At 43.9% G+C, this 27,713-nt stretch overlaps 1 protein-coding gene across 3 annotated transcripts in view; it reads left to right on the top strand.

The window, feature by feature from the left end:
• The window catches only part of LOC106595617 (voltage-dependent calcium channel subunit alpha-2/delta-1), a 176,096-nt gene that overhangs the window by 21,454 nt on the left and 126,929 nt on the right, over positions 1-27,713 (top strand). For all 3 annotated transcript variants that reach the window (XM_045722235.1, XM_045722234.1, XM_045722233.1), the window contains exons 2-3: positions 6,274-6,355; positions 8,150-8,266. In XM_045722235.1, the coding sequence (XP_045578191.1) occupies positions 6,274-6,355; positions 8,150-8,266 (199 nt within the window). The remainder of the gene's footprint in view (positions 1-6,273; positions 6,356-8,149; positions 8,267-27,713) is intronic.

Raw genomic sequence — 27,713 nt, 5'->3', positions numbered from 1 at the left:
CTTTGTGGTAACATCGCACTTTTTACATTATGTGTTGAGGTAGAGCTCGTCTTTTTAAACAATACAAGAACCCTCATTTGTTTAGAGACATAAATAATAATGCTTTTCTTGTCCTTGACTTTAGATGAAGCAAGCTTTTTCACAATGCTTTTATCACAGGTGTTAGTTCACTGTGTACCAATAGTAATGTGGTGTCATTCTTTAACCAACACTCTGACCTCTGGGTCCTCCATAGCTGCCAGAGGCTACAGGACAGTTACATTATCTTTACTCAGAAATGGGTTCTCCATAGCTGCCAGAGGCTACAGGACAGTTACATTATCTTTACTCAGAAACGGGTCCTCCATAGCTGCCAGAGGCTACAGGACAGTTACATTATCTTTACTCAGAAACGGGTTCTCCATAGCTGCCAGAGGCTACAGGACAGTTACATTATCTTTACTCAGAAACGGGTTCTCCATAGCTGCCAGAGGCTACAGGACAGTTACATTATCTTTACTCAGAAACGGTCCCCTCCATGGGACAAGGTTTATTGTTGCTCCCCTCTCCTCATTACCGGCTGCCTCTCCTGTTTCAAACAAGTTATGGGGCTGAACACACACACACACACACACACACACACACACACACACACAGAACAAATTGGCTATAGGCTGTACCGTCTGTCTGTAGTTATTATACGGTATTGGATACTGTAAGAACTAATCATCGTTTAATCGCGGAGCAGAGTTGGCTTTTGGCCAGATTTACTAAGCTCTTCCACCTGTTGTTGGTTACCTTAGGGAATACGGCATAAAAGCTAGAACATAAGGTCAGTATTCAGGGAAGGATTCCAAATAGTCAGCCCATATGTTCAGTCGTAGAGCCTCATCATAGAGAATATGAAGTCTATTCATTATTTTATAAATGCTGCGTTCTACATGTGAGCTGTTTCTCTCTGCATCTCCTGTCCAAATGCACACCTATTCTAAGTGCAGCGGCAACACATTTACATTTTAACAGAGGACCTCATTGCTGAGGGCACCTGTTGCACCTGTTGCATCTGCATAGCCTGTTGGATAGGACCAAGGGACACATTTCTAGGGAGCACTCTGTTGGATAGGACCAAGGGACACATTTCTAGGGAGCACTCTGTTGGACATAGCAGACAAAAGCTGACTCTACAGGCTACTACCTTACTGTGCTTCCTAGAATCTATTCCTGCTGTGAGCTAAGGGCTATGAGAGCAGCGGTGTGTCAGTAGTGCTGGCTCAGTAGTGCTGGCTCAGTGGTGCTGGCTCACTGGTGCTGGCACAGTGGTGCTGGCTCAGCGGTGCTGGCTCAGTGGTGCTGGCTCAAGGGTATGTCATGCACTGATATCTTCATGGAGGGGTTAGGATGAAAGTTGTGTGAGCGTGTGTGTTTGTATGAGCATGTGTGTGAGTGTGAATGAGTGCGCAGCCGTGTGTGTGTGTGTGTGTGTGTGTGTGTGTGTGTGTGTGTGTGTGTGTGTGTGTGTGTGTGTGTGTGTGTGTGTGTGTGTGTGTGTGTGTGTGTGATCAGAAATGTGCTGATAGTACTCCAGTCTTGCCTCCAAGCCCCCCCAGACAGCTGCTTCTCTGAGCTATATATACAGTACCAGTCAAAAGTCTGGACACAGCTACTCATTCCAGGGTTTTTCTTTATTTTTACTATTTTCTACATTGTAGAATAATAGTGAAGACATCAAAACTATTAAATAACACCTTGTCACAACACAACTGATTGGCTCAAACAAATTTAAAAGAGGAAAGAAATTCCACAAATTAACTTTTAACAAGGCCTACCTGTTAATTAACATGCGTTCCAGGTGACTACCTCATGAAGCTGGTTGAGAGAATGCCAAGAATGTACAAAGCTGTCATCAAGGCAAAGGGTGGCTACTTTGAAGAATATCAATTATAAAATATATTTAGATTTATTTTACACTTTTTTGGTTACAAAATGATTCTATATGTGTTATTTCATTGTTTTGATGTCTTCACTGTTATTTTACAATGTAGAAAATAGTAAAAATAAAGAAAAACCCTTGAATGAGTAGGTGTGTCCAAACATTTGACTGCTTCTGTATGTTTTACAGCACGAGCCCCAGTCACATTGCAGTGTGGGTTATTAGATAGGATAACATAACACGTATCCAAAGTCAAGGGCTAATGCACTTCTGTATAGTGGAATGGGTTAAAACACTCCTGGGAGAAAATTGTTAATTTCCCTTATGACTCCCAGTCCTGCATTTTTAATGGTTATTGACAAGGATTTTTAACACGTTTGTGTGTGTTGGGAGGTGGGGGGGGGGCAAGGTGCGTGCCTGCCTGCGTGTTTTTATTCACGTGTGTGTGTGTGTGTGTGTGTGTGTGTGTGTGTGTGTGTGTGTGTGTGTGTGTGTGTGTGTGTGTGTGTGTGTGTGTGTGTTTCTCCCTAGAAGATGAGCCTGTACCACATCTCACTTGTCAAGTAATAAGATTCATCTAGGTGTTTGACAGTTGGTGAGTTCGTGGATATGGATTCATACTTCCTCCCCTAACTATGTTGAGGGTTCATGTACTGCTGTGGTGTCCTTCAAATCAGGGATGAGTCCCAAATGGCACCCTATACTCTATATATTGCACTAGGTTTGACCAGGGCCCATAAGGCTCCCATAGGGCTCTGGTCTAAAGTAGTGCACTATATAGGGAATAGGGTGCCATTTTGGACACACCCCATGTCTCCTCTGGGTCTGCATTTAGGTGTTTGAAGTAGATTAAGACACACCGCTACCTGCTGTTTGGAAATGTGCACACTCAATCACTGTGTTTACCTGTGGATGGACCATTCACCCACATCTAGACTATTCCCTACTGCTAGTGTAATGAATGAACCAATGCAGTCCACAATCCCCACGTCAACCTTGCGTAGATTTCATCGCTATTGTATGTGACCCGATTCGTGTTCAATAGGGCACGCTGTAGCAAAACGTTTTCAACAGAGGACAAAAATGTGTTCAAAATGGCAGCTATACTGGTTATTCAATGTGTGTCAATCCATTTGTTTATAACACATTTTGGTCTTATGGTTTCATATGGACCTATTCTCTTCAGAACAATGAAGGAACCACTCACTGTGAACTTGACACACTTTCAGTGTTTACTTAATCCATACTGTATACATCGTTGAGCCAATTAACTATTGTTCAGTTTCTGTATAGGGTATAGACAGTTTATTGAGCCAGTTAACTATTGTTCAGTTTCTGTATAGGGTACAGACAGTTTATTGAGCCAGTTAACTATTGTTCAGTTTCTGTATAGGGTACAGACAGTTTATTGAGCCAGTTAACTATTGTTCAGTTTCTGTATAGGGTACAGACAGTTTATTGAGCCAGTTAACTATTGTTCAGTTTCTGTATAGGGTACAGACAGTTTATTGAGCCAGTTAACTATTGTTCAGTTTCTGTATAGGGTACAGACAGTTTATTGAGCCAATTAACTATTGTTCAGTTTCTGTATAGGATACAGTAAGTTTATTTGTATCTCATTAACACAATCAAGATAAAGCATTATGATAGAATGGAGTCGTGCTGTTACTAATTTCTCCCTCTACTATCCCTGTATACATTACCTACTATTCTCACCCCTGTCCTTGTTACCCACTGACAACCATGAATATATAATCTACTCTCTCTATATCTATATCTACTCTAATGCACAGTTAATGGGGATTCAAAACACATATACTCGTGGTAAACATGACTGTTTTATAGACCGCTGAATATATTAGCCTACATGGCAAGGTTTGTTTTGCATAACGTGATCGTCAGCAGTAGAGGTCGACCGATTATGATTTTTCAATGCCGATACCGATTATTGGAGGACCAAAAATGCCGATACCGATTAATCAGACAAAAATGTTTCTTTTTTTTATTTGTAATAATGACACTTACAACAATACTGAATGAACACTTATTTTAACTTAATATAATACATCAATAAAATCAATTTAGCCTCAAATAAATAATGAAACATGTTCAATTTGGTTTAAATAATGCAAAAACAAAGTGTTGGAGAAGAAAGTAAAAGTGCAATATGTGCCATGTAAGAAAGCTAACGTTTAAGTTCCTTGGTGAGAACATGAGAACATATGAAAGCTGGTGGTTCCTTTTTAACATGAGTCTTCAATATTCCCAGGTAAGAAGTTTTAGGTTGTAGTTATTAGGACTATTTCTCTCTATACGATTTGTATTTCATATACCTTTGACTATTGGATGTCTTATAGGCACTTTAGTATTGCCAGTGTAACAGTATAGCTTCCGTCCCTCTCCTCGCTCCTACCTGGGCTCGAACCAGGAACACATCGACAGCCACCCTCGAAACAGCGTTACCCATGCAGAGCAAGTGACGTTTGAAACGCTATTAGCGCGCACCCCGCTAACTAGCTAGCCATTTCACATCGGTTACACCAGCCTAATCTCGGGAGTTGATAGGCTTGAAGTCATAAACAGTGCAATGCATTGCGAAGAGCTGCTGGCAAAACGCACGAAAGTGCTGTTTGAATGAAAGCTTACGAGCCTGCTGGTGTCTACCATCGCTCAGTCAGACTGCTCTATCAAATCATAGACTTAATTATAACATAATAACACACAGAAATACGAGCCTTAGGTCATTAATATGGTCGAATCCGGAAACTATCACGTTTATTTTTTCAGTGAAATACGGAACCGTTCCGTATTTTATCTAACGGGTGGCATCCATAAATCTAAATATTCCAGTTACATTACACAACCTTCAATGTTATGTCATAATTACGTAAAATTCTGGCAAATTAGTTCGCAATGAGCCAGGCGGCCCAAACTGTTGCATATACCCTGACTCTGCGTGCAATGAACGCAAGAGAAGTGACAATTTCACCTGGTTAATATTGCCTGCTAACCTGGATTTCTTTTATCTAAATATGCAGGTTTAAAAATATATACTGCTGTGTATTGATTTTAAGAAAGGCATTGATGTTTATGGTTAGGTACATTCGTGCAACGATTGTGCTTTTTTCGCAAATGCGCTTTTGTTAAATCATCCCCATTTGGCGAAGTTGGCTGTCTTTGTTAGGAAGAAATAGTCTTCACACAGTTCGCAACGAGCCAGGCGGCCCAAACTGCTGCATATACCCTGTCTCTGTTGCAGAGGTGACACATTTTCCCTTGTTAAAATAAATTCATGTTAGCTGGCAATATTAACTAAATATGCAGGTTTAAAAATCTATACTTGTGTATTGTTTTAAGAAAGGCATTGATGTTTATGGTTAGGTACACGTTGGAGCAAGTGTACCTAAGTGATTATATGCAACGCAGGACAGGCTAGATAAACTAGTAATATCATCAACCATGTGTAGTTAACTAGTGATTATGATTGATTGATTGTTTTTTATAAGATAAGTTTAATGCTAGCTAGCAACTTACCTTGGCTTCTTACTGCATTCGCGTAACAGGCAGGCTCCTTGTGGAGTGCAATGTAAAGCAGGTGGTTAGAACGTTGGACTAGTTAACCGTAAGGTTGCAAGATTGAATCCCTGAGCTGACAAGGTAAAAAGCTTTTGTTCTGCCCCTGAACAAGGCAGTTAACCCACCGTTCCTAGGCCGTCATTGAAAATAAGAATGTGTTCTTAACTGACTTGCCTAGTTAAATAAAGGTGTAAAAAAAAAAAAATGGCCAAATTGATGTCCAAAAATACCGATTTCCGATTGTTAGGAAAACTTGAAATCGGCCCTAATTAATCGGCCATTCCGATTAATCGGTCGACCTCTAGTCAGCAGTACTGTTACTGCCTGACTCAACTGCTCTGTTAATGTGTCGTCATGTGGTATCTATGCAAGGTGATTGGCGAATCGAAGTAAGTCAAGACAATTTATGCAGTGAGGCGGAACATTCACAGCATTGCAGATAGAAATGTAACATAGAGCTAACTTGATTCCTTATTCTATTTGACAGACATGTATTTCTATCGGATCATTCTGCACCTTCAGGGTCTTATTTATTAGTGCACACTGAAGCAAAATGATTCGCAACAGAAAAACAACAACGTTTCTTACTGAACAGTTCAGTAATTCCCTCCCTGTTTCAGTCCATCGTCTTTTGCTTGGTGCCAATTTAATATGATCCTGATAAAAGCAGTTTAGAGATATCGATGTGATTGGATGATAAGTAAAACAATTTGAGCATCAGATTCGATGAGTTACAGGAAGTAAATTCATTTGAATGATTTTGATTGGTGCTTTCATTGTTTCCTCAGGATAAAGGAATGGGTGGAGCAGATGCAGCAGGAGTTGGTCACACTGACGGACACAGCCAGCGGAGTGGAGAACCTTATACAGGTGGGACACACAGGAACACCTTGTAAACATAGGAACACAGACGTGCACAAACGTGTATATACCACACCATCACACTCCTCTCAAACGCACAGGATGCTTGCAACCCCATAGTCACACATCCACAACTCTGGATTTCTGACCCACCATTCAACAATCAATATACACACACCCACACACACGGGCACACACATGTGCACACACACATGCGCACACATACTTCTGACCTCTCCTGTTTGATGTGTGTCACATCCAATACAATGACGGTTGTCACAACAGATCTGGACTTTACAAAGTGCCATCTCATTAGTGATGTGTGGGACATCTGTTTACAGTATTCTGCTAGGGGAATGTCCACACTCAAGGACTATCAGTGTCAACTCCAAACACCACATCCCTATCCACTTCCCTAACAAGCTTACATGATATGGACAGTTAGGAGGAGCTGTTACTCTGTCTGCATCCCAAATGGCACCCTATTCCCTATATAGGGGGCTCTGGTCATAAGTAGTGCACTATATGGGGAATAGGGTGCCTTTTGGGACACGTCCCTTGTGTTGATTGCTATAACCCTATGACACCTCTCCTCCTCTTGCCTAGCCAGGCCTGATATGGAGCCGCTGTAATTATGTCTAGTTTAAGTGTCACATGCTCAAGTACAGTGAAAATGTATTTCTTGCAAACCTATAGCCCAACAATGCAATAATCAATAACAATGTATAACTAGAAAACATTTAAAAAAATAATTAAGATATATGAAATGCACAATAATCATCACAGTAATTGTCAATGTACTTCAGATTCCTTTTGGATTACATTTTTCAGACACACACACATGTCCCAGGGACAACACACAGGCATGATTTCCCTTGAGCAACACAGTATTCTCAGGACAATACCCATAACAGACACCATATCAGGGCTGCCTCTTGTCAGGGCTGCCATCACAGACATTTAAAAGAAAGAGAACATGCCTGTCGCAGGCATCATTTGATGCTCATGGGGTGAGGGAAAATAGATAGACTATATGACCTAATCTGGACCCTATAGCCTATATATAGATAGAGAGTGGTACAATATCAATGGTCAACTGTACCATTCCTTTGTCCTGTTGCAATAGAATACATGTAGGTTTCCTTCATTGAGACCTCTGGCAGCATGGCTGCTTTGTTTACCACACAGGGGAGGGGATTGTATTTGCTTGTAAGCAGAAAGAGCATGTGGAGAATAACCATCAGTATCATTACTCATGGACAAGCAGAAACACATAGCACAGCCCCGTAGAGGTTAGCTAAGTAAACACACACTTCGATACACAGACTTAGACACATACACGCACATGCACATACACTCACACACTACAGGCCTGTGGTTTTAATGTCGGACCTAGAAAGCCCCTCCGGCTGCTAAATAATTGGCTGTTTGGCATTTCAGATGTTTTATTGTTTTATTCCTCATTCAGTAAGTGGTGTTTGCCATTGTGCTCCAATGTTGCATAATGTTGCTTGATTTACACTGGCATTGTACACACAGCGGTGACGTCATGATTTGACACATTTGACACATCTGACACATTTACATACATTTGGATTATTGTGTTCATTGTCTCTGCAAATAAAGGTAATCAAGTACATTTTTTGTGACTATCCTCATAGGTACAATTCTCAGATACACAATGTCAATATTTTATCAAAGTATCTCTCTCTCCTGGTTGGTCCAGTGTCACCTTTGACCCTTGATTCTCTCTCTTGATTGCTTCACTGTCACCTTTGACCCTCTGTCTCCTGATTGGTGCAGATCTTCCAGAGCCACAGGAAGTACTTCAGTGTGGGGTCCAACGATGCCAGCCAGCTGGTGGCTAATGCAGCGGGGAACATCGAGAATCTCCTGGCCAACCGTTCTCGTGCTCTCAAGGTGAGTACCAGTTCATATCAGTTACACACACACACACACACACACACACACACACACACACACACACACACACACACACACACACACACACACACACACACCGTGTTAGAAAAGGCAAATTGATGATATCGGAATTGATGACCAAGAATGTAAGCTATTTGTTGTTGAATTAGGTTAGTGATAGGGTTAGGGCGAAAGAGGGTCAAATCCCATTTGTGGTTAACAAATATCATACTGTCATCTTTTCCTTTATGACTAGACAATGTCAGACTCAAAGTTGTCCTCGCTGTGTCCTTATGCCCTCTGTATAATACCTATCCCCATCCAGATATCTTTCTCCTACCACCACTTGAGTAAAGTCAATTAAAGTCCCCAGGCATTGTGTCTCTCGATCAATCAGGATCGATCTGGCTTGGGCCAGAATCCAATTAAGTCTGTGGGTTGCCGTGGTAGCGGGTGTTAATTACCCTGTCAGTCATCAGCTCCTTTGTTTTTCTTACATCACAATAATTGCAGTCAGGTTTTAACGAGATAGTTGTTTCCTTTGTTTATCATTGTGATAAAAATACAATGCTGACACACACTGTTAGACACACACACACACACACACACACACACACACACACACACACACACACACACACACACACACACACACACTGCTGATAGATTAGGTAATTGGGTAGATAGATGGAGATAGATAGAGATGTAATGCAACATTTGTTCTGAGCTCTGACACCATGTCAGGTTTCACCTGCACGCGTTACAGAGGCTGTTCAGTTCTGAATGTTTAACTCTTCGCTGGACGTGTGGATTGAGGGAGGGAAGGGGAGAGAAGGGGGAGACTGATGTGTGGAAGAAGAAGAGAGGAATGGAGAAAGAGAGGGATGGAGGATGGGAGAGATGGTTGGAGAAAAGGAGAGGGGGATGGAGGGAGAGAAAGGGGGGATGGCTGAAGGTACTTTGACGAGAAGACATTATTAATAAACACATGCAGCTGATTACATTTTTTTAACCTCTATTTAAGCAAGTGAGTCGGTTAAGAACAAATTCTTATTTATAATGATGTTCCTGGCAAGTTTCGAGGGGCAGGTTGGGCAATGAACAACAGCCAGTGGAGTGTTAACATGGAGGCTTAATGAGCAGACTGACCTGCCTGTGGCCCTCAGGGTAATGAGGCGGAACTGAATCTGCTTATAGTGATCAACAGAGAGATAGACCTGACTGTAGAGAGAGAGATAGACCTGACTGTAGAGAGAGAGATAGACCTGACTGTAGAGAGAGAGATAGACCTGACTGTAGAGAGAGAGATAGACCAGACTGTAGAGAGAGAGATAGACCAGACTGTAGAGAGAGAGATAGACCAGACTGTAGAGAGAGAGATAGACCAGACTGTAGAGAGAGAGATAGACAAGACTGTAGAGAGAGAGATAGACCAGACTGTAGAGAGAGAGATAGACCAGACTGTAGAGAGAGAGATAGACCAGACTGTAGAGAGAGAGATAGACCAGACTGTAGAGAGAGAGATAGACCAGACTGTAGAGAGAGAGATAGACCAGACTGTAGAGAGAGAGATAGACCAGACTGTAGAGAGAGAGATAGACCAGACTGTAGAGAGAGAGATAGACCAGACTGTAGAGAGAGAGATAGACCAGACTGTAGAGAGAGAGATAGACCAGACTGTAGAGAGAGAGATAGACCAGACTGTAGAGAGAGAGATAGACCAGACTGTAGAGAGAGAGATAGACCAGACTGTAGAGAGAGAGATAGACCAGACTGTAGAGAGAGAGATAGACCAGACTGTAGAGAGAGAGATAGACCAGACTGTAGAGAGAGAGATAGACCAGACTGTAGAGAGAGAGATAGACCAGACTGTAGAGAGAGAGATAGACCAGACTGTAGAGAGAGAGATAGACCAGACTGTAGAGAGAGAGAGACAGAGAGATGGACCAGACTGTAGATAGAGAGAGACAGAGAGATGGACCAGACTGTAGATAGAGAGAGACAGAGAGATGGACCAGACTGTAGATAGAGAGAGAGAGATGGACCAGACTGTAGATAGAGAGAGAGATAGACCAGACTGTAGATAGAGAGAGAGACTGTAGATAGAGAGAGATATGGACCTGACTGTAGAGAGAGAGAGAGATGGACCTGACTGTAGAGAGAGATGGACCAGACTGTAGATAGAGAGAGAGAGATGGACCAGACTGTAGAGAGAGATGGACCAGACTGTAGATAGAGAGAGATGGACCAGACTGTAGATAGAGAGAGAGAGAGAGAGAGAGAGACCAGACTGTAGATAGAGAGAGAGAGAGAGACCAGACTGTAGATAGAGACAGAGACTGTAGATAGAGAGAGATATGGACCTGACTGTAGAGAGAGAGAGAGATGGACCTGACTGTAGAGAGAGATGGACCAGACTGTAGATAGAGAGAGAGAGAGATAGACCAGACTGTAGATAGAGAGAGAGAGCGATAGACCAGACTGTAGATAGAGAGAGAGCGATAGACCAGACTGTAGATAGAGAGAGAGATAGACCAGACTGTAGATAGAGAGAGATATGGACCTGACTGTAGAGAGAGAGAGAGATGGACCTGACTGTAGAGAGAGATAGACCAGACTGTAGATAGAGAGAGAGAGATAGACCAGACTGTAGATAGAGAGAGAGAGATAGACCAGACTGTAGATAGAGAGAGAGAGATAGACCAGACTGTAGATGAGAGAGAGAGAGATAGACCAGACTGTAGATAGAGAGAGAGAGATAGACCAGACTGTAGATAGAGAGAGAGAGAGATAGACCAGACTGTAGATAGAGAGAGAGAGAGATAGACCAGACTGTAGATAGAGAGAGAGATAGACCAGACTGTAGATAGAGAGAGAGAGAGATAGACCAGACTGTAGATAGAGAGAGAGAGAGATAGACCAGACTGTAGATAGAGAGAGAGATAGACCTGTGTCACATTCGTCGTAGGAAGGAGACCAAAGCGCAACGTGGGTTTCGTTCCACATCTTTTATTTTAATGTGAAACTTTGCAAAACAAACAATAAACTACAAACAAAACACAAACCGTGACAGAAGAGGTACAACATGCACTAACTCAAAATAATCTCCCACAAACACAGGTCGGAAAAACAACTACTTAAATATGATCCCCAATTAGAGACAACGATGACCAGCTGCCTCTAATTGGGGATCATACAAAAATCCCAACATAGAAAAAAGAAACTAGAACCAAAACAACATAGAACTAAATAAACTAGATAACTAGATAAACTAGGTTCCTATTACACTATTCAACCAGGACCACTCTCCTCTCACAACACCAGGCCCTATTACACTGTTCAACCAGGACCACTCTCCTCTCACAACACCAGGCCCTATTACACTATTCAACCAGGACCACTCTCCTCTCACAACACCAGGCTCCTATTACACTATTCAACCAGGACCACTCTCCTCTCACAACACCAGGCCCTATTACACTATTCAACCAGGACCACTCTCCTCTCACAACACCAGGCCCTATTACACTATTCAACCAGGACCACTCTCCTCTCACAACACCAGGCCCTATTACACTATTCAACCAGGACCACTCTCCTCTCACAATACCAGGCTCCTATTACACTATTCAACCAGGACCACTCTCCTCTCACAACACCAGGCCCTATTACACTATTCAACCAGGACCACTCTCCTCTCACAACACCAGGCCCTATTACACTATTCAACCAGGACCACTCTCCTCTCACAACACCAGGCCCTATTACACTATTCAACCAGGACCACTCTCCTCTCACAATACCAGGCTCCTATTACACTATTCAACCAGGACCACTCTCCTCTCACAACACCAGGCCCTATTACACTATTCAACCAGGACCACTCTCCTCTCACAACACCAGGCTCCTATTACACTATTCAACCAGGACCACTCTCCTCTCACAACACCAGGCTCCTATTACACTATTCAACCAGGGCCACTCTCCTCTCACAACACCAGGCTCCTATTACACTATTCAACCAGGACCACTCTCCTCTCACAACACCAGGCTCCTATTACACTATTCAACCAGGGCCACTCTCCTCTCACAACACCAGGCTCCTATTACACTATTCAACCAGGACCACTCTCCTCTCACAACACCAGGCTCCTATTACACTATTCAACCAGGACCTCTCTCCTCTCACAACACCAGGCCCTATTACACTATTCAACCAGGACCACTCTCCTCTCACAACACCAGGCTCCTATTACACTATTCAACCAGGACCACTCTCACAACACCACGCTCTATTACACTATTCAACCAGGACCACTCTCCTCTCATAACACCAGGCTCCTATTACACTATTCAACCAGGGCCACTCTCCTCTCACAACACCAGGCTCCTATTACACTATTCAACCAGGGCCACTCTCCTCTCACAACACCAGGCTCCTATTACACTATTCAACCAGGACCACTCTCCTCTCACAACACCAGGCTCCTATTACACTATTCAACCAGGACCACTCTCCTCTCACAACACCAGGCTCCTATTACACTATTCAACCAGGACCACTCTCCTCTCACAACACCACGCTCTATTACACTATTCAACCAGGACCACTCTCCTCTCACAACACCAGGCTCCTATTACACTATTCAACCAGGACCACTCTCCTCTCACAACACCAGGCTCCTATTACACTATTCAACCAGGACCACTCTCCTCTCACAACACCAGGCTCCTATTACACTATTCAACCAGGACCACTCTCCTCTCACAACACCAGGCTCCTATTACACTATTCAACCAGGACCTCTCTCCTCTCACAACACCAGGCCCTATTACACTATTCAACCAGGACCACTCTCCTCTCACAACACCAGGCTCCTATTACACTATTCAACCAGGACCACTCTCCTCTCACAACACCAGGCTCCTATTACACTATTCAACCAGGACCACTCTCCTCTCACAACACCAGGCTCCTATTAGGGCCCTCTCTCTCTCTCTCTCTAGCTCTCTCTCTCTCTCTCTAGCTCTCTCACTATAACAGTCTCTCTCCCTTCTCTACCTTCAAATACTCCTATATGAACATGCTAGCTCTCTCAAGCTTCAATTCAAGAGCAGAAAGACTAGTAACAAAGACTTCCAGCAACACAATGGCCTGCTACACACTCTACCACAGAACATAGGAAAAAAAACAGGATGTCCGTGTTACTTGTCAAGAAGAAACGGAAAGTGAATTCATTTCAGCTGTTATTCTGTATCATCTAATACATTTAGGTTTGTTTCTTTAGAGAGGTCGTGTTTTGCAATGCTGCCATGGCAACAATGCTAGCTAGTCATATTAGATGTAATAGTGTGCAATGTGGCAAGGTACAACTGATTTAATTTAAAACAATGTCCTCTGATAACAGATAACCACATTTCGGGAAAAATGTAGATTCTATTCTTATCACTTATCAACTTATACAGAAAGGTGCAACTTTTGAGTGTTCAGATAGAAATGCATCATGTAGAACAGACATTGTACTCTGCCATGTAGAATCAGAAATATTGTCATCTCTACTCATTATATTTCTATCGGCAACTTTCTTGAAGGAAGACCCCACTTAATTATCCTCTTAGTCCGATATGCACAGTAGCATATTTCTTCTCTGTCACACTAGGCTGCAGGTAGCCTAACAGTTAGAGCGTTGGGACAGTAACCGCAAAGTTGCTTGTTCACATCCCCGAGCCGGCAAGGTGGAAAAATCTGCTATTCTGCCCTTGAGCAAGGCAGTTAACTCCCACAACAACTTCTCCCCGGGCACCTGATTCAGAGAGGTTGGGTTAAATGTGGAAGACACATTTCAGTTGATTGCATTCAGTTGTGCAACTGACTAGGTACCCACTAGCCCTATAGATCAACCTGTTCTGTACATCTTTGCACCCCCGATTTATTCTGTTCCTTTCCCAGATGTCTGAGAAACTGATAGAGGCATTTCCCTTTTGTTACTATGGTAGCCATCTCTAGTGGCTAGGCGCGAGGGGCGAATGTGATTGTCGAGCCGGCACAATTCAATTAAAATGTTGGCTGCTGTCATTAACTTAATAAGCAGCCATCTTGGGTTTGGAGCCGGTTGATGTGATGCCTGTCTGTTCTTTCAGTCTGATTCAGTGGCAACTCTTGATGCTCATGCTCTGTTGTGGTGTCATAGAGAAGATGGTGGAGATATAGAGAGGATGGTGGAGATACAGAGGATGGTGGAGGTAGAGAGGATGGGGGAGATGACAGGGTCTGTTGTGGTGTGATGCAGAGGATGGTGGAGGTAGGGAGGATGGTGGAGGTAGAGAGGATGGTGGAGATAACAGGTTCAGTTGTGGTGTGATACAGAGGATGGTGGAGGTAGGGAGGATGGTGGAGGTAGAGAAGATGGTGGAGATAACAGATACAGTTGTGGTGTGATACAGAGGATGGTGGAGGTAGGGAGGATGGTGGAGGTAGAGAGGATGGTGGAGATAACAGATTCAGTTGTGGTGCGATACAGAGGATGGTGGAGGTAGAGAGGATGGTGGAGATGGCATGAGGGTGGAGGTAGAGAGGGGGGTGGAGGTAGAGAGGATGGTGGAGATAACAGGTTCAGTTGTGGTGTGATACAGAGGATGGTGGAGGTAGGGAGGATGGTGGAGGTAGAGAGGATGGTGGAGATAACAGGGTCTGTTGTGGTGTGATACAGAGGATGGTGGAGGTAGAGAGGATGTGGAGGTAGAGAGGATGGTGGAGATAACAGGTTCAGTTGTGGTGCGATACAGAGGATGGTCGAGGTAGAGAGGATGGTAGAGATGGCAGGAGGGTGGAGGTAGAGAGGGGGTGGAGGTAGAGAGGATGGTGAAGGTAACAGGGTCTGTTGTGGTGCGATACAGAGGATGGTGGAGACAGAGAGGATGGTGGAGGCAGAGTGGATGGTGGAGATGACAGGGGGGTGGAGGTAGAGAGGATAGTGGAGATGACAGGAGGGTGGAGGTAGAGAGGGGGGTGGAGGTAGAGAGGATAATGGAGATGACAGGAGGGTGGAGGTAGAGAGGATGGTGGAGGTAGAGAGGATGGTGGAGATGACAGGATGGTGGAGGTAGAGAGGATGGTGGAGGTAGAGAGGATGGTGAAGGTAACAGGGTCTGTTGTGGTGCGATACAGATGATGGTGGAGGCAGAGTGGATGGTGGAGATGACAGGGGGTGGAGGTAGAGAGGATAGTGGAGATGACAGGAGGGTGGAGGTAGAGAGGGGGGTGGAGGTAGAGAGGATGGTGGAGGTAGAGAGGATGGAGGTAGAGAGGATGGTGGAGGTAGAGAGGATGGTGGAGATGACAGGAGGGTGGAGGTAGAGAGGGGGGTGGAGGTAGAGAGGATGGTGGAGATGACAGGAGGGTGGAGGTAGAGAGGATGGTGGAGGTATAGAGGATGGTGGAGATAACAGGGTCTGTTGTGGTGTGATACAGAGGATGGTAGAGGTAGGGATGATGGTGGAGATAACAGGGTCTGTTGTGGTGTGATACAGAGGATGGTAGAGGTAGGGAGGATGGTGGAGGTAACAGGGTCTGTTGTGGTGTGATACAGAGGATGGTAGAGGTAGGGAGGATGGTGGAGATAACAGAGTCTGTGGTGTGATACAGAGGATGGTAGAGGTAGGGAGGATGGTGGAGATAACAGAGTCTGTTGTGGTGTGATACAGAGGATGGTAGAGGTAGGGAGGATGGTGGAGATAACAGAGTGTTGTGGTGTGATACAGAGGATGGTAGAGGTAGGGAGGATGGTGGAGATAACAGGGTCTGTTGTGGTGTGATACAGAGGATGGTAGAGGTAGGGAGGATGGTGGAGATAACAGGGTCTGTTGTGATGTGATGCAGAGGATGGTAGAGGTAGGGAGGGATGGTGGAGATAACAGGGTCTGTTGTGGTGTGATACAGAGGATGGTAGAGGTAGGGAGGATGGTGGAGATAACAGGGTCTGTTGTGGTGTGATACAGAGGATGGTAGAGGTAGGGATGATGGTGGAGATAACAGGGTCTGTTGTGGTGTGATACAGAGGATGGTAGAGGTAGGGAGGATGGTGGAGATAACAGGGTCTGTTGTGGTGTGATACAGAGGATGGTAGAGGTAGGGAGGATGGTGGAGATAACAGGGTCTGTTGTGGTGTGATACAGAGGATGGTAGAGGTAGGGAGGATGGTGGAGATAACAGGGTCTGTTGTGGTGTGATACAGAGGATGGTAGAGGTAGGGAGGATGGTGGAGATAACAGGGTCTGTTGTGGTGTGATACAGAGGATGGTAGAGGTAGGGAGGATGGTGGAGATAACAGGGTCTGTTGTGGTGTGATACAGAGGATGGTAGAGGTAGGGAGGATGGTGGAGATAACAGAGTCTGTTGTGGTGTGATACAGAGGATGGTAGAGGTAGGGAGGATGGTGGAGATAACAGGGTCTGTTGTGGTGTGATACAGAGGATGGTGGAGGTAGGGAGGATGGTGGAGGTAGAGAGGATGGTGGAGATAACAGATTCAGTTGTGGTGCGATACAGAGGATGGTGGAGGTAGAGAGGATGGTGGAGATGGCATGAGGATGGTCAAGATGGAGAGGTTGGCAATAGACAGGGTTTCCTTCCCTGTAGTAAGGGGGAAGTGAAGATGGAACAACTGTTTTAGAGACACACACACACACACACACACACACACACACACACACACACACACACACACACACCCAAATGCACACGCATACACACTCACACTTTTAAAAGTACATACTATGACACTTTTAGACACCTTTAGATGCACACACACACAAACATGCCCTGCTTCCCCTGCTCTCACAGAGAGAGACTGAGATGAGATCACTGATCCTTAATTAGGGCTATATAATAAGGAGGACAGGGTATGGTGGAGAGAGGCTGAATATTCTCACTTCCTCTCTATCTCTCCTTCTCTGCTGTCTCCCTTTTTCAGTTTCCGCTTCTTTCCTTTTTCGCGCTCTCTCTCTCTCTCTCTCTCTCTCTAGCTCTCTCTAGCTCTCTCTTTCTGGCCTGCTTGTTTGGCAGACATTGGCAGGGTATCTGATGGTGTGCCAGATGCCGCTGTGACTGTGCAGGCACCCTGAAGGCATGAGCACCAGCTGTACGTGTGCAGGGCTCACCTCATGGCTCTTTGCCTCTTTCTGTCTTCCTCCTCACTTTTTCTCTCTCTCTCGCTCTCTGTCATGCCCACATTTTTTCCCATATTGCAGGGCCTTCTTTTTCTCATTCCCTTTTTCTCATTCCCGCATCCCCCTCTTCCCTGTCTCTATCTCTCTCTGGTCGAGTCTACACTTGCGACTTCTGCTGTCAGAATACGAAGATCGCATTGAAAAGACGGGTCTAGATGCACTAAAGTGGCTATGTGGTGGGATTGTGTTCCGATCTGTCTGACCACTTCAGGAGGTGGTCAGGGATGCATTGTGTACGGGTTTTCTCCTCAGTCTGGGCGCAATCAGGCCACCAAAAGCACATACAGTGGGCGATGTCATCAGCACTCATCCCACAAGTCTCCAGAAATCGTGTGTTTTGGGACCTATAGGCACCTGGTGGAAATACATTCCTACCGTGTGAGTAACGTGTTTACTGGCCAAATAAATGCTAGCCAGCTAGCTAATATTTAGAAAAATAATGCTAACCCGTTTGCAATCCTTTTAGCGTTGCTTGCAAGCTTGCTGGCTAGCTACAGACTTTAGCTGGCTAGTTGGCTACAGTTAGTTAGCTACTGCCATCAGTTGTTGTTGTGTTATTATCATATTTTGCCTATTTCAATGTTCATAGAATGCATACTGGCATTTCAATATAGCGTTGGAAAAGGGAATCCGGACACACTGTGGACAAGGTAGATGTATCTAGGTGCACACCTTAAATGTACACCTTAAATGTAGGTGTACACCTTAAATGTACACCTTAAATGTAGGTGTACAGTACAGTGAGGGAAAAAAGTATTTGATCCCCAGCTGATTTTGTACGTTTGCCCACTGACAAATAAATGATCAGTCTATAATTTTAATAGTAGGTTTATTTGAACAGTGAGAGACAGAATAACAACAAAAAAATCCAGAGAAACACATGTCAAAAATGTTATAAAATTATTTGCATTTTAATGAGGGAAATAAGTATTTGACCCCTCTGCAAAACATGACTTAGTACTTGGTGGCAAAACCCTTGTTGGCAATCACAGAGGTCAGACGTTTCTTGTAGTTGGCCACCAGGTTTGCACATATCTCAGGAGGGATTTTGTCCCACTCCTCTTTGCAGATCTTCTCCAAGTCATTAAGGTTTCGAGGCTGATGTTTGGCAACTTGAACCTTCAGCTCCCTCCACAGATTTTCTATGGGATTAAGGTCTGGAGACTGGCTAGGCCATTCCGGGACCTTAATGTGCTTCTTCTTGAGCCACTCCTTTGTTGCCTTGGCCGTGTGTTTTGGGTCATTGTCATGCTGAAATACCCATCCACGACCAATTTTCAATGCCCTGGCTGAGGGAAGGAGGTTCTCACCCAAGATTTGACAGTACATGGCCCCGTCCATCGTACCTTTGATACGGTGAAGTTGTCCTGTCCCCTTAGCAGAAAAACACCCCCAAAGCATAATGTTTCCACCTCCATGTTTGACGGTGGGGATGGTGTTCTTGGGGTCATAGGCAGCATTCCTCCTCCTCCAAACACGGCGAGTTGAGTTGATGCCAAAGAGCTCCATTTTGGTCTCATCTGACCACAACACTTTCACCCAGTTGTCCTCTGAATCATTCAGATGTTCATTGGCAAACTTCAGTCGGGCATGTATATGTGCTTTCTTGAGCAGGGGGACCTTGCGGGCGCTGCAGGTTTTCAGTCCTTCACGGCGTAGTGTGTTACCAATTGTTTTCTTGGTGACTATGGTCCCAGCTGCCTTGAGATCATTGACAAGATCCTCCCGTGTAGTTCTGGGCTGATTCCTCACCGTTCTTATGATCATTGCAACTCCACGAGGTGAGATCTTGCATGGAGCCCCAGGAGATTAACAGTTATTTTGTGTTTCTTCCATTTGCGAATAATCGCACCAACTGTTGTCACCTTCTCACCAAGCTGCTTGCCGATGATCTTGTAGTCCATTCCAGCCTTGTGTAGGTCTACAATCTTGTCCCTGACATCCTTGGAAAGCTCTTTGGTCTTGGCCATGGTGGAGAGTTTGGAATCTGATTGATTGATTGCTTCTGTGGACAGGTGTCTGTTATACAGGTGACAAACTGAGATTAGGAGCACTCCCTTTAAGAGTGTGCTTCTAATTTCAGCTTGTTAGCTGTATAAAAGACACCTGGGAGCCAGAAATCTTTCTGATTGAGAGGGGGTCAAATACTTATTTCCCTCATTAAAATGCAAATCAATTTATAACATTTTTGACATGCGTTTTTCTGGATTTTTTTGTTGTTATTCTGTCTCTCACTGTTCAAATAAACCTACCATTAAAATTATAGACTGATCATTTCTTTGTCAGTGGGCAAACGTACAAAATCAGCAGGGGATCAAATACTTTTTTCCCTCACTGTAGATGCATGAATTCCATGATCAGAACTCTATGATCAAAATACTAAAGCTGCATGAACTGTCAAGTCTAGACACGTCTTCTCTCTCTCTTTCTCTCTTTCTTCTTGTCTCTCATCTCTTTCTGCCTTGAGCTTGCAGTGCATCCAAACTTACATACACATTTGCAGTGTCTAGTCACTGATCCCTTAACTTAGCTCTTAGCTCTTAACTTAGCTCTTAAACCCAATGACTTCTGTGTTAGCTTACATTCCTAGACTGTCCCTTATAGTTAGGACTAAGGGTTTGCCCTTAGCTAAAGTCCAAGTGCCCCAAGAGTCTGGTCATTGACCAAACGAACATTCTAATAACGTTATGAGAATGTTACCTGGGCATTATTCTAGTCTAATGTAATGACATAAATCATTCTGTCATCAAAGCAGTAAAACGTTCTCCTAAATCAATATTCAACAAATCCCCCCCAAAACTGACTTAGGTTGTTTATATTTCTCTGAGACCTTCTTTGTTATGTCAGTGGGTCGGCCATGTTTCTTAGTGTCATTAGATTTGTGCTTCTGTAAGCAGCTCTCCCAAAAAGAAGTTGTAGACACACACATATACACAAACCCCCTGTTTCCACTCTGATCTTTCTTTCCCTCGATCCTTCCCCCCTCCTCTCTTTCTGTTCTCTCATATTCTCCAACTTCCCTCTTTCTAATTCTTCTCTTTTCCCCCGTCAGTTCTTCTCTTTCCCCCTGTCAGCTCTTCTCTTTCCTCGTCAGCTCTTCTTTCCCCCTGTCAGCTCTTCTCTTTCCCCCTGTCAGCTCTTCTCTTTCCCCCTGTCAGCTCTTCTCTTTCCTCGTCAGCTCTTCTCTTTCCTCGTCAGCTCTTCTCTTTCCCCCTGTCAGCTCTTCTCTTTCCCCCTGTCAGCTCTTCTCTTTCCCCCTGTCAGCTCTTCTCTTTCCCCCTGTCAGCTCTTCTCTTTCCCCCTGTCAGCTCTTCTCTTTCCCCCTGTCAGCTCTTCTCTTTCCCCCTGTCAGCTCTTCTCTTTCCCCCTGTCAGCTCTTCTCTTTCCCCCTGTCAGCTCTTCTCTTTCCCCCTGTCAGCTCTTCTCTTTCCCCCTGTCAGCTCTCCTCTTTCCCCCTGTCAGCTCTTCTCTTTCCCCCTGTCAGCTCTTCTCTTTCCCCCTGTCAGCTCTTCTCTTTCCCCCTGTCAGATCTTCTCTTTCCCCCTGTCAGCTCTTCTCTTTCCCCCTGTCAGCTCTTCTCTTTCCCCCTGTCAGCTCTTCTCTTTCCCCCTGTCAGCTCTTCTCTTTCCCCCTGTCAGCTCTTCTCTTTCCCCCTGTCAGCTCTTCTCTTTCCCCTTGTCAGTTCTTCTCACATGCTGACTAGACCGGGCAGGCGCGTGCGTCCACGTTTTTGTACATCCACACCAGACGCGATCAGGACGCGCAGGTTGAAATATCAAAACGAACTCTATATTAATTTGGGGACAGGTCAAAATGCATGAAACATTCATGTCCATTTAGCTAGCTAGCTTGCTGTTGCTAGCTAATTTGTCCTGGGATGTAAACATTGGGTTGTTATTTTACCTGAAATGCACAAGGTCCTCTCCTCCGACAATTAATCCACAAATAAAAGGGTAAACCGAGTTAGTTTCTAGTAATCTCTCCCCCTTCAGACTTCTTCTTCTTCTTTGGACTTTATATGGCGGTTGGCAACCAACTTTAAGGTGCGTTACCACCACCAACTGGACTGGACCTCAGTTCAACTTTCAATCACCCACATGGGTATAGGCTCCTAAAAACCAATGAGGAGATGGGAGAGGCTGGGACTTGCAGCGTGTCAAGCGTAAAAAATAGAGCCAAGTTCTATTTTAGCGCTTGGCTACTTATTTTTTTGCAATGCTTGCGCATGTAATACGAGCAGTGTGGTCAGCATGTTAGCCCTCATATCTTTCTTTCCATCACTCTCTTCTTGCTCTCTCCTTGCCCTCCCTTTCTTTTTCTTCCTCTGTCTCTCTCTATTTATATTTTCTCCATATCCTGTGGCGTTTCTTCGTGATTTGTGACTGCAGGGCAGTGGCAAATGGATGCTAAACACTCATTGTTGAAAAGAAGGAAATATTTCACTTCATAAATAGGCTTCTGAGAAACTCTGGTCTCTCTTTCTCTTCCGCTCCCTTCCTCTCCTCTCTTTTTCTGGTCTCTCTCTCTGTTCCTATGACTCAGAGTCTCCCCCGCTTTAGTATGCTCAGATTACCTCTGTCATTACTCCGGAGCACAAATGGAAGAGCCCACACATTCTCAATAACACACTCTCACTACAGGGCTTTATAGGGCTGTCCCTGGTTAATATCACTGACTGAAGGTGCTTGGTGCTTACTGCGTGTGTGTGTGTGTGTGTGTGTGTGTGTGTGTGTGTGTGTGTGTGTGTGTGTGTGTGTGTGTGTGTGTGTGTGTGTGTGTGTGTGTGTGTGGGTGTGGGTGGGTGGTATTCTACATGGGTATCTACTGGATAGATCTGACCTCTCTTTGACTGCTATCGCTCCAGACGCCTGCTGTCTTTGATACCCTGGCCACCTTTGTCTGTCTCTCTCTCTGTCTCTTCATTCATTATTTATTCCCCTTTTTACACCACTCTTAGACTGGCCCTGTAGTCAACCATTGCAAGAGGAATAGTCCAAGCCGTCAGAGCTGCGTAGAGATGTGATGTTATGTTCATAGGTGCCAGACTGCCAGACTTCCATCTATGAAATAATCCAGTTATTACAATGACCATGGGTGCACAATCCCAGATAGTGGTTCTGCTGATGTTCTGCAGCCAAGCGTCCATGGACAATACTAACTAGTATGTTACATTGTTTTAGATGATAATATGCATTGACACTCAGCTTGGGGGGATTGTATTGACCTGACAATCTAAGTAATGTAATACAAAAATCCCTGTAAAAATCTGTCAGTTTAATTTTAAGCTAGAGATATATCTGTTTTTTGCATGGGTTGCGTCTCAATCCACAACATCCTCTTATGTCGCCCTTCCTCATCAGCGGTGCAAAGTGACAGAGCTACAGAGCTGTTTTTAGACCATCCCGAAAAACAGTCTTCTCACGAAAACGTCTGGAGCATCCGAAAAGGACTCTTTTGAAGTCAGTAACGTTGATGTGCCAACTTTAGTCTGTAGCGTCCAAACCGTTTTGGGCTACAAACTAATATGACCCCACTGTAGAAAGGGGAGACTCTCACGAACAAGATAGTGTTCACCACAAGTGTCACGGGACTCGTCTAAAGGTAACTCATACAAATTAATGGAGGTATGGAGGTAGTTTTGTGCCAACAAAAATAAGGAGAATATATATATATTTCCTGAGCTTTCTTATATCTCCTTGATATAGGACAGACACTTCAAAACCTTATTCCTTATGATTTATTTTTTGACTATTTTTTGCCATTTATGAATGTGTTATTCAATGTCTTTCTATGGGCTATAGCAGTAAAGATCAAATTCAATATCTTATCTTTTATTTCTTTGATACCTAAATGGGGTCCTATGGAGCAAAGCATTCTGGGACATGCCAAATATTCCAGAATGTTCAAAAGTTAGAGGAAGAGAAAAAGAGCTGGAGCAAGAGAAGGTTATTCCATCTCAATGCATTGAAGGATCATCTTCTGGAACATTGAATCCACCTGTGGGTGGATACTTGTTGACAAAAGCGCAACAACTTAGGGGAACAACAGACAGACAGACCAGATTGACCCTGAGTGGTGCACACCTTAATTCAGACAAGGAGAGAAAGAGATATAGGAGAGCAATCGATGGATGGGTAAATGGATAGAGAGAGAGAGGGAAAGAGAGTGCCAGACAAAGTGACAAAAGAGCAAGAGAGATTAGCCTAAGAGGGAGGGAACAAAAGAGAGGGAAAGAGGAGGAAGAGCAGAAAGAAAGAATATGAAGACAGAGTAGCCATCCTGCATTTGAATATTGATTGGGTGTGAGTTGATTTTAGCCTGTGGGATTACATTAGCTCTTTGGCTCCATGTCTAAAAGCCTTTGGGCTCCGCACCAGATCCAAAGCCACAGTTTGTGTTGAGCCACAGTCTGTTGAGTTGATTTGTCTCTCTGTGTGCAGTGTTTGTCTCTCCAGGTTGGTGGACTAAGAAACAAATGTTACCTAATTATGAGTTAGTCCATCAGTGTCAGGAAGGAACATAGGTCCTTGTAAAAGCCTTATTTGCGGCTAGGGTGGAGTGTGAAGTTTAACACAGTGTGGAGATGGCAACGCTGATTGTTTTTGAGCTCTTGTTACCGTTGCTGCCACATGGGAACCCAGGCGTTGCCATGGAGCTCGGCGCCATGAATGCTACCGGATTGCCGGTTGGCATGACGCTCGTTTGCTAAGCAACGCCGGCTTCATAAACAGATGCTGCGTTGGTTCCCAGTGTGCTATACTTAGCTTCCCCAGCTACCTATCCAATGCCGCAACAACCTACCAAAAAACTTCCATCTAAGTACTTCCTATTTAACATTGAATGTGTTTGTGGATGTCTTTACACTGGAAGGAAATACAGGTGCAGCTTTCACTCTTCAAGTTAAAATAAATCCTTTATTTAGAAGTAAAGAATCCTTGATGTTTTGGCCATCTTGGCATTCATCACAATAAGTCTTGGCATTCCAAGCACTAGTTCTGAAATATGAACAATCACGCTGGCTCCATCGACTAAGCTAAGGAGAATGGTAACAATAGACAGCCATGAAACGAGGCGTTGTAATGTAATCTAGTGTTGGTTAATTACAATGGAGTCACTCAGTGTCTGGGACTCAGTCATTATTCCTGCCTGGTCTATCATAGGAGGAGGAAGTGACAAACTGTGGGTCATTAAACACTGGAGTTTAACCCTCATCACACGCTACACACTCAGTCTTGACATTATGCATAGATGTACGCACTTAAGCGTATGCACGCACACACACACAATATGGTGTGTGTGTTTGTGTTTAATTAATCAAAACAAGGAGCATTTGTAGCCCAGACCAAGCTCTAATAAATTGCATTAGTATCACAAATCATCCGAAAAATGCATTTATTCATCCCCTGATTGATTTTGTATGCAGAATGTGAAATCAGGGTTATTATAACAGGGCAAATGATATTGATGGCATTTGGGAGAGTATTACTGGTTCACTTCAGAGTAACTTCCTCATTGAATAAGCACCCTGCTGATTGATCTGAACAGAGGGTGTAATTCATATTGGCTAGCTAGCAAGTGGCCTACCGTGGATGATATATTCCATTTTACAGCATGGTTAAAATGCATGCTGGGCAAAGGAAATTAGGAATGCTGTTATCCTGTTACTATGGCAGCTCAAAATGTGCAATTATGGGATGGATCCGAGAGAGACAGAGAGATCAGACAAATTGTACTCTAGCCAGACACTCACAGAATTATACACACACGCTCTTGCTTCCACTCTTCCCTCTGTTACTTTCTCTCTCTCTTCCGCCATCTCTCATCTAAATCTTACTTAGCTAGCACACACACACACACTTACACACAAAAGCCAGAGCCCACGTAGCTCAGTGTAAGATATTAGTGTGTTAAAGTGCTGGGGGCCTGAGGGATCCTTCATCTGGAGTTACTTTATGTTGGGCTTTGGCATGTTGACAGGTGGCACAACCCCACTGAGCCACACAGAGCCAAAATGGCTCCTCTCCAGATCCACTAATGGCTCTTGCCCTGCTCCACTCCCTCTCACCCCATGCCTGCATGACGAGCCAGGGCAGGTGTAAACACTATGTGGTCACCATGCCTTGAGCCAACATGGCCACCTACCTGCTCATTATATACTTATTTTCCAGGCGACTGGGATGCATATTTAGCGGTGACTTTAGTCCAATGGCGTGGCCTAATTTTGCCGTGTAGGGGCCTTCCCGTGAGGTAATAGCAGATGGTTGGATGAAATGTAGTAGCCACGGCAATGCCTCAGTTTCTTAATTTGAAATGCTTCTTAATGTTACATGTTAGGCTTATACCGTATATACAGTATACTGGGGTACTTGGGGCGGCAGGTAGCCTAGTGGTTAGAGCGTTGGCCAAGAAACCGAATGTTTGCTGGATTGAATCCCTGAGCTGACAAGGTAAAAATCTGTCATTCTGCCCCTGAACAAAGCAGGTAACCCACTGTTCCCCGGTAGGTTGTCATTGGAAATAAGAATTTGCTCTTAACTGACTTGCCTAGTTAAAAAAAAAATAAAGCAGTTTGCGTTCTTCATTTCCCCTGTCACATTATTTTAAATTATAAAGCTTACCGTAGTTCCCCAGAACAGTTGAGCCAGTCTCAGGAGAAAACAGGAGCTGGTCAGTCCAGTGTCTGTTGTGCACTGCATATGAGGTGATGAAGTTACTCTTGTGTCCAATTCACTACTAACGGTTTGCTATCAGATATCTCTTTGAGAAGTCAAAGAGCTCTGGATGAGTTATCTGTACAGCTGCCATTTTTTCCCTGTGCTTCCTACTAGCATTTTGTTTCTCCTCTGTTCTTCTCCCCTCTGTGTACAGATGCTGCTCTTCCTTCATGAAAGCATACATCACAACTTTGTTCATTTGCACAATTTCTCTCATTCAGTTTTGCTTGTAAATCTCCACACTCAAAAAAAAGGATATTCGGTAGCTACTAGCTATGCTTGTATAACTTTATGAGCTGGATTTGCTTGTCTTTGCATTTAGTTTATGTTCATTTTCACTCGTTAGCATTCTGCTAGCATTTATCTATGTGATTTTGCTATTACTTGTGCTAATGTTGTTAGCATTCTGGTAAGCCCAATGTTGTTTTTTTGCATTTCTAGCACCCCCTTGTGTGCTTTGTCAGTAATAACATAAATCCCGCGATGGTAGAAGAACGGTATGAAGATATGAAAACCTGGATACCACCCAAGCCTAATTGGCTAAAACTATAGATTAAAACCTCTTCAGCGTCTCATCCCGTCAGTGGGATCAAAATCCAGCGAAAAATCATATCGCCATTAGCATAACAAAATGTAATAATTAAAAAAAATATATATATATTATAGATACACCTCTCCTGAATCGACCCACGTCGTCCGATTTCAAAAAGGTTTTACAGGAAAAGCAAATCATTAGATTATGTTAGAGGAGTCCATCGTAAAAAGCAGCAACATAGCCATTTTCCGACCAACACATGCATCACAAATAACCAAAAAACAGCTAAATGCAGCACTAACCTTTTACAAACTTCATCAGATGACACACCTAGGACATCATGTTACACAATGCATGCATTCTTTTGTTCAATAAAGTTCATATTTATATATGAAAACAGCATTTTACATCGGCGTCTGACGTTGACGAACTATTTTCCCGTCAAAAGCATCCGATGAAACAGTGCTACAATTTACTGAATTACTATTCGAAAACATGTTTAAAATGTATTATTGTCATTCTAAGATTTATAGATGAATATCTCTTGAAAGCACCTGTCATACCAGATTTAAAAATAACTTTACTGGGTAATCACACTTAGCGATAAAAGGGGATGCGATACTCAGAAAATGAGCTAGTAAATACAGCTCGGCGCCATCTTGGAACAATCGCATATCACATCTAATGTTGTATAATATTGTCAATAATCCCTTACCTTTAGATGTCTTCATCAGAAAGCACTTCCAGGAATCCCAGGTCCACAACAGATGTATTTTCGGTCGAAAAAGTTCATCCTTTATGTTCCATTAGCTTGTTGTTGTTAGCGCGTTCTGAACGCTGCACCAAAAGTTCCGACGTGCGCGGGGCTACTCTGTCAACAAAATGCATTTTTTTCTTATTTCGGTTCGTTCAAAAATGTCAAACGTTGTATAACATAAATCTTCAGGGCCTGTTTCAACAAGAGAGCC

Source organism: Salmo salar, chromosome ssa07 (assembly GCF_905237065.1).
Source record: "Salmo salar chromosome ssa07, Ssal_v3.1, whole genome shotgun sequence".
Lineage (NCBI taxonomy): Eukaryota > Metazoa > Chordata > Actinopteri > Salmoniformes > Salmonidae > Salmo > Salmo salar.
Note: the sequence above shows the minus strand (reverse complement) of the source record. Positions and strands in the feature narration are given on the sequence as shown.